General features: G+C 38.5%; 1 protein-coding gene across 1 annotated transcript in view; it reads right to left on the bottom strand.

The window, feature by feature from the left end:
• The window catches only part of DNAH8 (dynein axonemal heavy chain 8), a 335,946-nt gene that overhangs the window by 115,759 nt on the left and 204,846 nt on the right, over positions 1-15,341 (bottom strand). Inside the window, exons 59-61 of the mRNA XM_072746190.1 lie at positions 12,960-13,113; positions 2,444-2,608; positions 1,085-1,311 (exon numbers count right to left, since the gene is read on the bottom strand). Of these exons, the coding sequence (XP_072602291.1) occupies positions 1,085-1,311; positions 2,444-2,608; positions 12,960-13,113 (546 nt within the window). The remainder of the gene's footprint in view (positions 1-1,084; positions 1,312-2,443; positions 2,609-12,959; positions 13,114-15,341) is intronic.

Here is a 15,341-nt window from a genome sequence, read left to right as displayed (position 1 = left end):
CCTAACTCTGGGGAAAAAAAAAAACCACAAAGGGTTGCAGAAGGGGAGGTGGGTGGAAGGATGGAGTGACTGGGTGACACAGGCAGTAAGGAGGGCACTTGATGGGATTAGCACTGGGTATCATACTATATTTGGCAAACTGAATTTAAATAAAATATTTTTTAAAAAGAGGGGGTTCCTGGGGCACCTGGGTGGCTCAGTCAGTTAAGCGTCTGACTTCAGTTCAGGTCATGATCTTAGGGTTCTGTGATGGAGCCCCACATCTGTTTCCCTGCTCAGTGGGGAGCCTACTTCTCCTTCTCCCTTTACCCTTTCCCCCCTGCTTGTGTGCACTTGCTCTCTCTCTCTCTCTTTCTTTCTGTCTCTCAAATAAAATCTTTTTTTAAAAGCAAGGGGAGTCCTGGGGATAGTTTTAAGTAAAGAAAAGGGTCCAGGATAAACATAGCTTTGTGAGATAGGAACCCTCTGGAAAATCCATGAACATGTTACCCAGACCCTCTACGTAGGAAAATTCTTTCTGGCAGGTTGAGCACCCCCAGCAGCCCAAAGATCATGTTGACCCACCTTTATTCACATCTATCAAATGTACACAAAGAGTATCCTGCCTCGGGAAGGGAAGAAGTTGTATTTTTGAACTGTTGACAATAGCTTTCACATGTAAACACCATTGCTACTTTTAGCCAATGGACTTTCCTAGAGTCAATTAAAATTATTTGGCATGAAAACATTGGTAATACCAAGAGATGCAAATGCAAAACCTAAATATTCCCTAACATAAGGCAATGGTGAACTTTTCTTTTTTCTCCAAAAGAAAATCAAGCAAATGATATAAAGTGACTCATTAAGCATCTGTTACTTTGAGGCCTGGAAGAGAAAGAGGTACTTAAGTACGGATACTAGTTAATCCTGAAGTCTCATTGATTTATCATTATTTCAATACATAACCGCCAGAAAATCAAAGCAAGAAAAAAAATCTAAGTGCAGCAGGGACTCTGTCCTCAATTGATATGGCTGCAGCACCGAATTCCTCTCTGAGGTGAACTGCTTGAGGCTGCAGCCACCATGGTCCGGTACAGTCACTCACCTTTGGAAATAATTTTCACAGCTCTCGGAAACCATATCATGGAAGAGGCCCATTGTTTCTACAACGTGTCTTTTAGTGTCACTGGAGCAGACAATACTATAGCCTGAAAGGAAATAGGAGGCCACAGCAATCAAAGCCTCCTTTGGCCAGCGACTAAACCAGTCCATGGTGCAACCTGATATCAAGCCAGGAAATTTCAAAGAACGGGCCCGGAACTTCTCACCAACCTGTTGACAGTAAGGTCAGAAATCTGTCAGACACACAGAGGGATTATAATAAAATGGCTAGAGAGAGGCTTAGGCATTCTGAGCCAACAGTGTGACATCACAATTTTAAAAAACTCTTGGGGTGCATTAATATATAAATTAAATGTTCAGAGCAAGGGAGGGAGTATTTCCATATTTTTCTCTACCCTAAGACTACATCTGCATTACTGGGCTGGGTTCTATGAGCTACCTTTAAGAAGAAAGTGATAAACTAGAACTCTTTGTGAGAGAGATGACCAGGACAGTGAAAGGCCTGGACACTAGGACAAGTGAGAATGGCAAAAGTGGTGGGAGATGTTTGGTCTACCAAGGAAACAAGTTAGAGGATCTGCAAAAACTTTCTCTAAATATCTAAGGAGCTATATGGGGAGCAGGGAGGGATTGGGTTCACTTTACAAGTGAGAAACAGAATCATGGAGGCAGAAATAGAGACACAAAATTCAATTCATTCCATAGAAGACCTCTCTGGGAATCAGACTATCTAAAAATTAAGTAGGTTGGCTTGCTAAGTTAGTGACACTCGCAGAGCAGAGCTGCCTGATATAATCATGATTGTGGAAACGCTCTAAATATATGCTGCCCAGAATGGTGGCCCCAAGCAACATGTAGCTACTGAGCACTTGAAATGGATCTAGTGGGACTGAGGAATTGATTTTTATCTTTACTTAATTTTTAACTAATCAAGATTTAAATGGCCATATGTGTCTAATAGTTACTATACTGGACAATACAGTGAGCTAGGGATATTCAGGGACATGTCCTATATCAGGGACATTCTAGATGGTATGTCTATGCTGGAGGAAGAGTTGGACAAGATTACATAACCAAATTCATCAAATTCAAATAATCTATATCCTCAGGCAATTAATGGAAGTTGTAGGCTATGCAATAATTTCTAATCAAACGAATATTTTAAATTATTACTCTTTGGTGTCAGATTGCCTCCAGTGGAGATTGGTGGTAGTAAAGTGTGAATTTCAATTCAGTATGACAAATGTTAGTTTCTGAGCAAATCATCTCATCAGAGAAAGTAAACTATTAAGTACATTTCCATAAGTAACTCCTCCCACATAAATATAAAGTAACAACTCACTGGAGAAAAGCAGAGAACAACATGCAAGTTCCTCCTTGATCTTGAAATGAAGTACTCATACAGATTATCAAAGGTAGGAGGGTGGCGAGGCAGTTCCTTTTTCATCACTGGTATTAGGCCTTGGGTGATTTCATCCATCTCATCTCGTGCAAACAGATTGGAGATCTTTGAGAAACAGACAAGAAAGTGTTGTATATTTTACAAATTCCCCACATCAATTCAGTCAAAGTCTAGTCCCTTTTTTCACCCACATGTCATCTTCTTTTCATATTTTCTTTCTGCATCTCCACGGTCAAAATCCCCCATTTGCTGGAGATGACCAAAAATACAACTTTTTATTGAGCAGTTTAATCAGGAGGAAATTTTGTTTCCCTTTACTCAAATAGCTATCACCAAAAAAGTATCTCTCCACCATTCCTATAATATCTTTAGAAGGTCCAGTGATGCCCTCTGTTCTCTGATTCATAGTCAGTCTCAATTATCGCTGTGAGGTAATTTTTTACTATGTGTATTTTTATATTCAGGTATAATTGATACACAATATTATATTAGTTTGAGGTGATTCAGCATTTGTATATATTGAGTAATGATTACCACAATAAATCTAGCTACCATCTGTCACCATACAAAGTTACACAATATTTTTGACTACATTCCCCATGCTGTACATCATATCCCCATGACTTCTTTATTTTACAACTGGAAGTTTGTACTTCTTGATCAACTTCACCCATCTCCCCCATTCTCACCCTGATATATCCACCCTCCTCTGTCAATTACCAATCTGTTTTTTGTATCTATAAGTCTGAGTTTGTTTTTTAGATATTTCATATAAGCAAAATCATGCATTATTTGCCCCTCTCTGCCTGATTTATTTCACTTAGTTTACAACTCTCAAGGTCCACCCAAGCTCATGAATGTCAAGATAACATTCTTTGTTGTGGCTGAGTAGTATTCCGGGGTGTGTGTGTGTGTGTGTGTGTGTGTACATATATACCACATTTTCTTTATCAATTCATCCACTGATAGACACTTCAGTTATTTCCATGTTGTGGCTAGTGTAAATATTGCTGCCATGAGCAAAGGGTGCATATATCTATTTGAAATAGTGTTTTCATTTTCTTCAGATAGATACCCAGTAGTGGAATTGCTGGATCACTATTTTTAATTTTTTGAGGATCCTCCATACTGTTTTTCAAGTGGCCACACCAGTTTGAATTCTCACTAACAGTACATGAGGGTTCCCTTTTTGCCACATCCGTATCCAAACTTGCTATTTCTCATCTTTTTCATAACAGCCATTCTGGCAGGTGCAAGGTGCTATTTTGTAGTGGCTTTGATTTGCATTTCTCTAACAATTAATGGTGTTGAGCATTTTTTCATATGCTTGTTAGCCATCTGTATGTCTTCTTTGGAAAAATATATATTCAGATCATTTGCCTAGAGGATTATTTGGGTTTTTTTATTGAGTTGTAGGAATTCTTTATATATTTTGAATATTAGCCTCTTATCAGATATACAACTTGCAAATATCTTCCCCCATTCGGTAGGTTGCCATTTAATTTTGTTGATGGTTTTCTTCATTGTGCAGAAGCATTTTCATTTAATATCATCCCATTTGTTTATTTTTCCATTAGTTTCCCTTGCTTTTAGAGTCAAATTCATAAAAACATTGCTAAGAACAATGTTGGGGAGCTTACCACTTACATTTTCTTCTAGGAGTTTTATAGTTTCAGGTCTTACATTCAAATCTTTAATCCATTATTAGTTAATTTTATGCACAGTGGAAGGTAGTGGTACAGTTTCCTGCTTCTGCATGTGGCCGTCCAGTTTTCCCAACACCATTTATTGAAGGGATTGTCCTTTTCCCATTGTATATTCATGGCTCCTTTGTCATAAGTTGATCTTATATGTGTGGGTTTATTTCTGAGCCCTCTATTCTGTTCTTTTGATCTCTGTGCCTATTTTTATGGCAATACCACACTGTTTTGATCACTATAGCTTTGCAGTGCAGTTTAAAACCAGAGATCATGGTATTTCCATTTTTGTTCTTTTTTCTCAATATTGGCTATTCAAGGTCTTTTGTGGTTCCACAGAAGTTTTAGAATCCTTCGTTCTATATTTATATAAAATGCCATTGGAATTTTGATAACTATTGCATTGCATTTGTAGATGGCTTTGGACAGTATGGACATTTTAACAATATTAATTTTTCCAGTCCATGAGACAAAATATCTTTCCATGTATTTGTGTCTTCCTCATTTCTTTCAACAATGTTTTACAGTTTTCAGTCCACAGGTCTTTCACCTCTTTGATTACATTTATTCCTAAGTACTTTATTCTTTTTTGATGTAATTGTAAATGGCATTGTTTTCTTGATTTCTCTTTCTGATAGCTCATTATTAGAGCAAATGCAATCAATTTCTGCATGTATTATTCTTGTATCCTGAAACTGAACTGGTGTATTCTAACAGTTTTTTGGTGGAGCATTTAGGGTTTTCTCTATATAATATCATGTCATGTATAAATACAATTTTGCTTCTTTCTTTCCAATTTGGATGCTTTTTATTTTTTCATCTTGCCTAAGAAAAAACTTCTTGTTAAGTATGATATTATCTGTGAGTTTGTCATATATGGTCTTTATTATTTTGAGGTCCATTCCACATTTTTGCAAGTTTTAATCATAAAATAGATGTTGAATTTTGTCAAATGTTTTTTATGCATCTGTTGTGATGATCATATGATTTTTGTCTTTCATTTTGTTAATGTGATGTATTATGTTGATTGATGTGAATATTGAACCATCCTCACATCCCTTGAGTAAATCCCACTTGATGATGGTGTATAATCCTTTTGCTGTATTGTTGAATTCAGTTTGTTAATTTTTGAGGATTTTTGCATCTGTGTTCATCAGGGACATTAGCCTGTAATTTTCTTTTCTTGTGGTATCTTTGTCTGGCTTTGGTATCAGGGTAAGTCTGTCCTTGTAGAATGAGTTTGTAAGTGTTCCTCCTCTTCAACTTTTTAGAAGAGTTTGAGAAGAATTAGGATTAACTCTTCCTTCAATGTTTGGTGGAATTGGCTGGTAAAGCCTCTGGGCCTGGATGTTTGTTGGTAGGTTTTTGATTACTGATTCAACATCCTTCCTAGTAATCTATTCAGATTTCCTATTTCTTCATGATTTGGTCTGGGAAGATCATAAGTGTCTAGAAATGTATCCATTTCTTCTAGGTTGCCCAATTTGTTGATATATAATTGTTTGTAGTAGTCTCTCATGATCCCTTGTATTTCTTTGATATCAATTATAACTTCCCCTCTTTCATTTCTGATTTTCTTTGAGTCCTCTTTATTTCTTGTTTAGTCTAGCTAAAGGTTTTGTCCATTTTGCCTATTGGTTCAAAGAACCAGCTCTTAGTTTCATTGATCTTTTCTATTGTCTTCTTAGTCTCTATTTCCACTCTGATCTTTATTGTTTCCTTACTTCCACTAACTTTGGGCTTTTTGTTTCATTTTCTAGTTCCTGTAGGTGTAAAGTTAAATAGTCTATGTGAGATTTCTTTTATTTCTTGAGGTAGGCCTATATTGCTATGAACTTCCTTCTAAAAGCAACTTTTGCTGCATGGCATAAGTTTTGGTATGTTATATATTTGTTTTCATTTGTCTCTAGGTAATTTTTTAATTTCTCCTTTGATTTCTTCTATGATCCAGTAATTATTCAGTAACATGCTGTTTATTTGTAGTCTTCCCAGTTTTCCTCTTATAATTGATTTCTAGTGTCATACAATTGTGTTCTAAAAAGGTGCTTAATATGATTTCAATCTTCTTGAATTTATTAAGACTTGTTTTGTGGCCTAACATGTGATGTATCCTGGAGAATGTTCCATGTGCACTTGAGAAGAGTGCATGTTCTGCTGTTGGGGATGGAATGTCCTATATGTATTAAATCCACGTGGTCTAGCATATCATTTAAGGCTGATATTTCCTTACTGATTTTCTATTTTAATAATCCATCCATGGGATCCCTGGGTGGCGCAGCGGTTTGGCGCCTGCCTTTGGCCCAGGGCGCGATCCTGGAGACCCGGGATCGAGTCCCACATCGGGCTCCCGGTGCATGGAGCCTGCTTCTCCCTCTGCCTGTGTCTCTGCCTCTCTCTCTCTCTCTGTGACTATCATAAATAAATAAAAAATTAAAAAAAAAATTAAAAAAAAAATAATCCATCCACTGATGTAAGTAGGGTGTTAAAGTCCCTTACTATTATTGCACTGCTGTCAATTTCTACTTCTAGATCTGTTGATATTTGTTTTATATACTTTGGTGCTCCTATGTTTGGTTCATATACATTTATAGATGTTATATCTCCTTACTGGATTGATTTTTTATCATTATGTAATACCCTCTTTATCTTTTGTAATTGTCTTTGTTTTAAAATCTATTCTCTTAGGGGCACCTGGGTCGCTCAGTGGCCGAGCATCTGCTTTTGGCTCAGGTCATGATCCTGGGGGTCCGGGGATCGAGTCCCACATCAGGCTCCCTATGGGGAGCCTGCTTCTCCCTCTGCCTCTCTCTGTGTCTCAATTGAATGAATGAATGAATGAATGAATGAATGAGTGCTTTTAAAAAAATAAATAAAATCTATTCTATCTGATATAAATATAGCTATACCAGGTTTCTTTTCATTTCCATTTGCATTGAATATCTTTTTCCATCTCTTCATTTTCAATCTGTGTCCTTACTTCTGAAGTGGGTCTCCTGTAGGCAGCAGCACATAGATGGGTCTTTTTTTTTTTTTTTAAATCCATTCAGCCACTCTATGTCTTTGATTAGATCATTTATTCCACTTACATTCAAACTAGTTTTTGACAGGTATCTACGGATTGCCATTTTGTTTTCTGTTTCCATAGTTCCCCTTGGTTCTTTTCTTCTCTTTTTCTCATCCCTTCTGGTTTGATTATGTTTAGGTTCCTTGCTCATTTTCTTTTGAGTGTTTACTGTAAGTTTTTGCTCTCTTGTTACTATGAGGTTCACATTATTTTATATATATATAAAGAGTATATATTATATATTAGTCTGTTTTAATTTGATAGAAACTTAAATTTGAACACATTCCTAAAATGCTACAGTTTTACTACCTTCCCTCATGTTTTATGTCTTTGATGTCACATTTTACATCTTTCTATATCCCTTAACTGATTATTATAGTTTTAGTTATATATCACCTTTACCTTTACTACCTTCATAGTAGTTTCATAAGTGATTAACTTATTCCCTTCACTATATATTTAGCTTTTCCAGTGATATTTTTATGTTTTGTATGCTTCCTTGCTACTAATTAGTGCCATTTCTTTTCAGCTTAAAGAAGTCTCTTTACCGTTTCTTGTAAAGTTGGTCTGGTAGAGATGAACTCCTTCAACTTCTAACCTGAAAAAACATTTCTTTCTTTCAATTCTGAATAGTAACCTTGCTGTGTAGAGTATTCTTGGTTGGAATTATTTTTTTTTCCTTTTAGCACTTTGAATAAAGTGCCACTTTGCCACTTACTTCTGGCCTGCAAAGTTTCTGCTGGTAAATCTGCTGATAACTAAATGGAGAGTTCCCTTATATGTAACAGTTTGTTTTTTCTCTTGTTGCTTTTATGATTTTCCTTTTAGAACATAGGCAACACCCTTTTTGAACTTGGCCACAGCAACTTCTTACAAGATACATCCATGAGGCAAGAGAAACAAAAGCAAAAATGAACTATTGGGACTTCATCAAGATAAGAAGACTTTGCACAGGAAAAGAAACAGTCCACAAAACTAAAAGACAACCTACAGAATGGGAGAAGATATTTGCAAATGATGTATCAGATAAAGGACTGGTATCCAAGATCTATTAACTTATTAAACTCAACAGCAAAGAAACAAACAATCCAATCATGAAATGGGCAAAAGACATGAACAGAAATTTCACAGAGGAAGACATAGACATGGCCAACAAGCACATGAGAAAATGCTCCGTATCATTTGCCATCAGGGAAATACAAATCAAAACCACAATGAGATACCACCTCATACCAGTGAGAAAGGGGAAAATTAACACAGCAGGAAACCACAAATGTTGGAGAGGATGCGGAGAAAGGGGAACCCTCTTGCACTGTTGGTGGGAATGTGAACTAGTGCAGCCACTCTGGAAAACTGTGTGGAGGTTCCTCAAAGAGTTAAAAATAGACCTGCCCTACGACCCAGCAATTGGACTGCTGGGCATTTACCCCAAAGATACAGATGCAGTGAAACGCCGGGACACCTGCACCCCGATGTTTATAGCAGCAATGTCCACGATAGCGAAACTGTGGAAGGAGCCTCAGTGTCCATCGAAAGATGAATGGATAAAGAAGATGTGGTTTATGTATACAATGGAATATTACTCAGCCAGTAGAAACGACAAATACCCACCATTTGCTTCGACGTGGATGGAACTGGAGGGTGTTATGCTGAGTGAAATAAGTCAATCAGAGAAGGACAAACATTATATGGTCTCATTCATTTGGGGAATATGAAAAATAGTGAAGGGGAATATGAAAAATAGTGAAAGGGAATAAAGGGGAAAGGAGAAAAAAATGAGTGGGAAATATCGGAAAGGGAGACAGAACACGAGAGACTTCTAACTCTGGGAAATGAACAAGGGGTGGTAGAAAGGGAGGTGGGCAAGGGGTGGGGGTGACTGGGTGATGGGCACTGAGGGGGGCACTTGATGGGATGAGCACTGGGTGTTATCCTATATGTTGGCTAATTGAACTCCAATAAAAAAAATAGAAAAAAAAAGATTTTCCTCTTATCTTTAACCTTTGACATTTTAATTATATTGTGCCCTGATGTGAATATCTTTGGGTTCATCTTATTTGGAAACCTGGGCTTCCTGGCCCTGGATGTCTATTTTTTTCCCCATGTTAGGGAAATTTTCAGCCATTATTTCCTCAAATAAGTCTTCTGCCCCCTTTTCTCTCTCTTCTCCTTTGGGTCCCCTATAATGCAAATTTTGTTCCACTTGATCAACATCATATGTCTCATATGTCCCTTAAGTTATCTTCATTACATTTATTTTCTTTTTGCTGCTCTGTCTGATTTGCCCTGCTTTGTCTTCCAGTTTGCTGATCTCTTCTGCTTCTTCCAATCTGCCATTTAACCACTCCTGTGTATTTTCTCAGTTGTTATTGTAATTCCTCAGCTCTGTGATCTCTATTTGGTACTTTCTTATGTTTTCTATATCTTTGTTAAAGTTCTCACTGTGTTCATCCATTGTCCTCATGAGTTCAGTGAGCATCTTTATGACCGTTACTTTGAATTCTTTATCAAGTAGATTACTTATCTCTATATCATCTAGGTCTTTTTCTGAGGTTTTTGTCTTTCATTTGGAACATATTTCCCTCTTTCCTCGTTTTGTTTCACTCTGTGCATTTCTATGAGGCAAAACAGCTACCTTTCCCAGTCTCTACACAGTGGCCTTATTGTAGGTGATGGACTTTCTCATTCAACTTTGCCCTAGCTCTTGGTTATCTCACAAAACTTTTTGGTTACCTAAACCACCTGATTTACTGTTGATATGTCCCTGCTGTTGAGGGTGCATCAAGACTAGTCAGTGTTCCAAGGGGTACCAATCTCCTTTCATAGTTAGTTTCAGGTTGATTGGAATTTAGATCTTCAGGCAGAAGCTTTTAAAGTATGCAAATACACACAGTCCTGTAGGGCCATAATCATGATCCCTCTGTCCTCCAGATTAGGAGTTCTCTCCAGATTGCAAAAGTTGGGGTTCCAGACAAAGTATAAGGCCCTTTCCAGGAGGTCTTGCTGAGCTATAGCAAGGCCAAGGGTTTATGGAAGGATGATGTCTTCCTGCTTACATTCCCTTTGGGTATCTCTTCAGTCTCTAGATGTGTAGTAAACATAAAGCCTATCCTTCTGGCAGAAGCTCCAAGCTAAGTAAATAGGCCCCTTTCACAGGAAGACTGGGGTTGTGTTTCAGTTGGCTATCTGTGCAGTGTACTGGATATGGTGGCCTGCCAAGAACTGTCTTTCCAACATTACATTCCTATGGAGCTGAGAATGCCAGTCCCGTTGGTCACCAGCATCAGGCAATCAAGGGGCATCCCCAAGTAGATTGCCCATGCCTGCCAGCCTTAACACAGCAGCTGGAGAGTGTATACAAGGGGCACACTTGCTAGCTTCAGAAAGGCAGCAGGAAAATGTTTTAACTGCATGTATCCATGGGCCTCAGGACTGCAGCAGGTGAGTGCCTTGTCTGTGTGCACCAGCTTTAGACCAGAGTGTTAGAATGTTTTGACCACTTGCACTTGCCAGCCCCAGCCAGGGGATGAGGGAGTGTCATAAACACACATGCTTGCTGGCCTTACCTAGGGAGCAGATGATGGCCACATTCATGGTCATCTGCCCCAGCCAGGGAGCAGGGGAGTGCTACAAACCACCAAATTTTCCAGCTTAAAGAAGATATGGGATAGTACTGACCACTCATTCACCCCTGCCTGCCTTAGCAAAGTGGCAGGAGGGTGCTTTGTCTAAGCTTGTTCATCTGTGCAGGCAGGGTAGATAGAAAGTACAAAACTGGCATCAACCAGGCACTCCATCTCTGGGGAGACTTTCAACTCTCCTCTGTCCCTCCAGCTGATACTTCAAGATTAGTAAATGAATCTCCTTCAAATACAATTTAGGCACTTTTCAAACTTTTGGGGTTTGTTTGTTTGTTTGGCTGTGTCTTGGGGTAAAACTATATGGGAGCCCTTTAGAAGTGAATCTCAGTTTTCCATAGCACTTTCGGTCACTGGATATCAGCTATCAGCCTCTTGGTTTTCTTTTTTTCTTTTTCTTTTTTCTTTCTTCTTTTTGTCCACATTGGTTTTCTAAGCTAGACATTTTGGGGGCTTGTCTCTCTAGTGTATATTCTTGGGATTGGGGTTCCTGATATGAGGCACCAATGCCTCACTCCTCCAGGAGAAGCTCCACATTTGTGAGAGCCCTCCCTACTGTATGTCACCATGCTGAGGGTAAGGTTTTTGGCAGACTGTGTCTTTGCCTCTCCTACCTATCTTGATGTAGTCTTTTTATCCTTTGTTGTAGAGATGTGGTTTATCTAGCTTTCAGATCTTTTTCCAAGGGAAATAATCCATATGAGACAAAACATGAGAGACTCCTAACTCTGGGAAACGAACAAGGGGTGGTGGAAAGAGAGGTGGGCAGGGGGTGGGGGTGACGGGCACTGAGGGGGGCACTTGATGGGATGAGCACTGGGTGTTATGCTATATGTTGGCAAATTGAACTCCAATTTAAAAAAAAGGAAATAGGGATCCCTGGGTGGCACAGCAGTTTGGCGCCTGCCTTTGGCCCAGGGCGCGATCCTGGAGACCCGGGATCAAATCCCACATTGGGCTCCCGGTGCATGGAGCCTGCTTCTCCCTCTGCCTATGTCTCTGCCTCTCTCTCTCTCTATGTGACTATCATAAATAAATAAAAAATTTTTTAAAAAGGAAATAATCCATATGTAATGTAAACTGCTTCTGTGGGAGGAGGTGAATTCAGGATTTCCCTATGCCATTATCCTGCAGAAGTCCTCTCACCATTGTGCAGGGGAAAGTTAACCCAGTGGGCCTGATTTTGAGTACGCTTCCAGGGCTAGTACTTGCCCATCATCTGGGAACCTGTTTTTTGAATGTCTCCTCCATTACTAATTCATAAGATTGTTCTGTGCCTGGACTATTTATACAAACATTGTGATATATAGTGAACATCTGCTTTCCTTCTGGGAGCCTGGAATTTTGGCAGCCGTGTCTAGGCAGGGAGTGACAACCAGACCAGCCCCAATAAAACAGTTGAACTCTGAATTTCTAACAGGCTTCCCTGGATGGAACACAGTACAGGAGTTACTGCACTTCACTGCTGGAGGGGAAGCACATTCTGTATGACCCTTTTGGTGAGAACATACAAAGCCCTCACATAGATTTCTCCAGATTCCACCTGATGTGTCTTTTTCTGTATTGATCAGGCTGCGAATCCTTGCTGTGCTACTGCGATAAATCTTAGACATGAGTACAACCATCTGCTGAATCCCATGAGTCCTTCTAATGAAGCACCAAGCATGTGAGTGATCATGGAAGTGCTGATAAATATGGTGTCAGAAGTGGTGACACAACCATCTACTTAGAGCTGGCCGAACTCTTTCATCTCTTTTATACCACTGACTATTAGATACATACTTTGATTCTTCTAAAATAAATTACAGGACTAAACTGAAGACTGATGAAATAAACCAGCAATCATATTTAAAATGGAACAAAGCATACCTAGAAGTGGGCAGCATTAATCTCACATGTAGTTTTTCCAAAAAATCTACCAAATCTTGTACATTAATCATTTCTAAAATGAAAAATGTATGTCAAATGCCCTTACTTGTGAAGAGTTGCTGCTTTTTCTGTTTAAATATAATTTACATTTTTAAAATATGAACTTTTTCTCTACTTTTGAGACCTACCTCTCCTGAAGATAACAGGTTGTTAAGATATTCCAGAAATGCCTCATCTTTTATTTCGTTGTCAGTAAAGATGAAGGTGATACCTTTTCCATCAGCACCAGCAACTTTGTACAGACCTTTTAAGTCCTCTGTTAGATTACTTACATTATAAGACCTAAAAAGGGTGGTAGGAAACTTAAAATTAAAATTATATATATATATATATATATATATATATGATTTATTTCAAAAGACAATATAGCCTATGGTAGTTAGAGCACACACCTGCTTCAAGAGATATTAAGTAAGAGTGCCTGATTAAAAAAAAAAGAGGTTATAATGAAATAACTATGTTATCATTCAAAGCAAGTATGTTTTATTTAACTGGAGAAGTGAGAAATGGGAATTCACCAGAATTGACTCATAAAGAGTAGTTAGAAATTCAGAAATGAACTTTTCTCTGCAAGCTGAGAGTCTTCCACAACTCATTTTGCCCAAGTGAACATACACATAATATTTAAAACTAATCTGAAACTTGGATGAGTTTGGATTGTAAGAAAGCAGATAAATTATAAATAAAATTAGTGATAAATTATATATAGTGGTAATTTGTGTATCCCAGTAAATGGCCAAACACAGAGACAGCCTACAGAAGATGCATTATGCAATGTGTTATAAATAATTGAAATGTTATAATTATGTAGTTACAGATTATGACAAGAAGATCCTGGTGTTCACTCTGTTTTCTACTAAATAGTATATGCTACTGGAGGTGATGTGTTGTGCAGAAATAAAGCAGACATTTTCTGAAGTGTTGTGTATAAATCCTCATGAATAGATTGACAACACAGACATCCTCATTTGAAGGAGGTTGTACAGTGCAAGTAATAGGGAGCTTCATGTAAGCCACAGGGTCTAGTGGAAAGACCATAGGCATTGGAACCAGAAGGATCTGCGTTCAAATTCCCACTGTGCAGCTTTGGAAATGTTTCTTCACATTTCTCAGCTTCTGTTTCCTCCTCTGCAAAATGAAGATGATATCTGTTTGTAAAGCCTGCTGTGGGCATTACAGATGACTCAGCTTAAGTGCACTCAAGTGAATAAATAGCTGATTTTAAACTCTACCCACTTCTGAGTGGGACTACAATACAAAGTCTCATAGACTTTGGTTAAAAGAACTCCATTGAAAGAATATACATACCTTTCAAAATAATTCCCAAGGGAGACACTCGTTAAAAGGAGAAACTAGTAAAATGGTTTGCTGAGCTGTAGGTACACCTGTGAGAGTAACATATCCCATACCTTCCTGCAGAAGTGGTTTGCCCTAGGGCTGTTGGACTGACCAGTGTCTGAATCATCCAGGCAATGAAGTCATAGAACCATTTTGGCATGGTTTGGGGTTATTGTTGTTATTATTATTATTATTAAACTGAAGGTTATGTACTGCTTTTGAGATATATAGACACAGTCCCAACACACCCCTCTCTAGGTCAGGGCCTCTCTCACTTCTTTCTTTCAGAGAGAGCTCTTTGTGGAGCTTGTAACTTGCCACCTTTGCTTCTTCATTTCCTTAATGCAACATGGCTCTGTACTCACCACTCCACAGAAAGTGTTAACATGCTCACTATTAGTTATCACTTTTCATGTCTTAACCTAATCAATGTTTTCAGGCTAATTCTCTACCTCCTTGGTTTCTGGAAACCACTCTGCATTTCCTCCTCTCTGCCTTGCCTCTTCTTCTCACTTTCCATTGAAAGTAAGTCCCCTTTCTCTATGTTGGGAGACCCCGGGGTTCTTCCCTTAACCATCTCTTCTCATTATGCACCCTACTCATATTCCTCATTACCTTAAAAGTGTTCTCTCCACTGAGTCTTCTGTGCTGACATTTTCAGAACCCATTCCTGAATTCCACACCTATGAGTCTAATTAACTATGGAAATGGAGTGTTATGCAAGTTTTCACTCTCTGCATGTATCAGACTGAATTCTCATTTTACCCCCTTAAAAGTGGTCACTTGTTCAACATATTTTTATGGCGTTGGTTAAAAGTACCCACTTGATAGTAATGGTAGATGAGACAAAGGTTACAGTGGTCCATCATCAGGGAGCTCACAGTCTAGTGAAGGAGAGGAGTGAACAAGCATTTTGGTACTGGAGTGTGATAAGTACTCCTAGAGAAACTAGGTATATCATTCTAGACTTTCTTCTTACCTCTTCTTTACTGCATATTCGATCTGTTGCTAAGTCCTATCAATATACTAGGGACTATAAAAAGTCCTACTCTACATTGTCCCCATGGACTCCTCTCTACTCCCACTTTCCCTGCTGTTTTAAAATGCTTCCAGGATTTGTTGTCTCTTTATGGTAAGAGACAACAGATATACAAAGGACTGCTATGAAGGAA

This window comes from Vulpes vulpes, chromosome 1 (genome assembly GCF_048418805.1).
Source record: "Vulpes vulpes isolate BD-2025 chromosome 1, VulVul3, whole genome shotgun sequence".
Classification (NCBI taxonomy): Eukaryota; Metazoa; Chordata; class Mammalia; order Carnivora; family Canidae; genus Vulpes; species Vulpes vulpes.
This window is presented reverse-complemented; position numbering and strand designations above follow the sequence as displayed.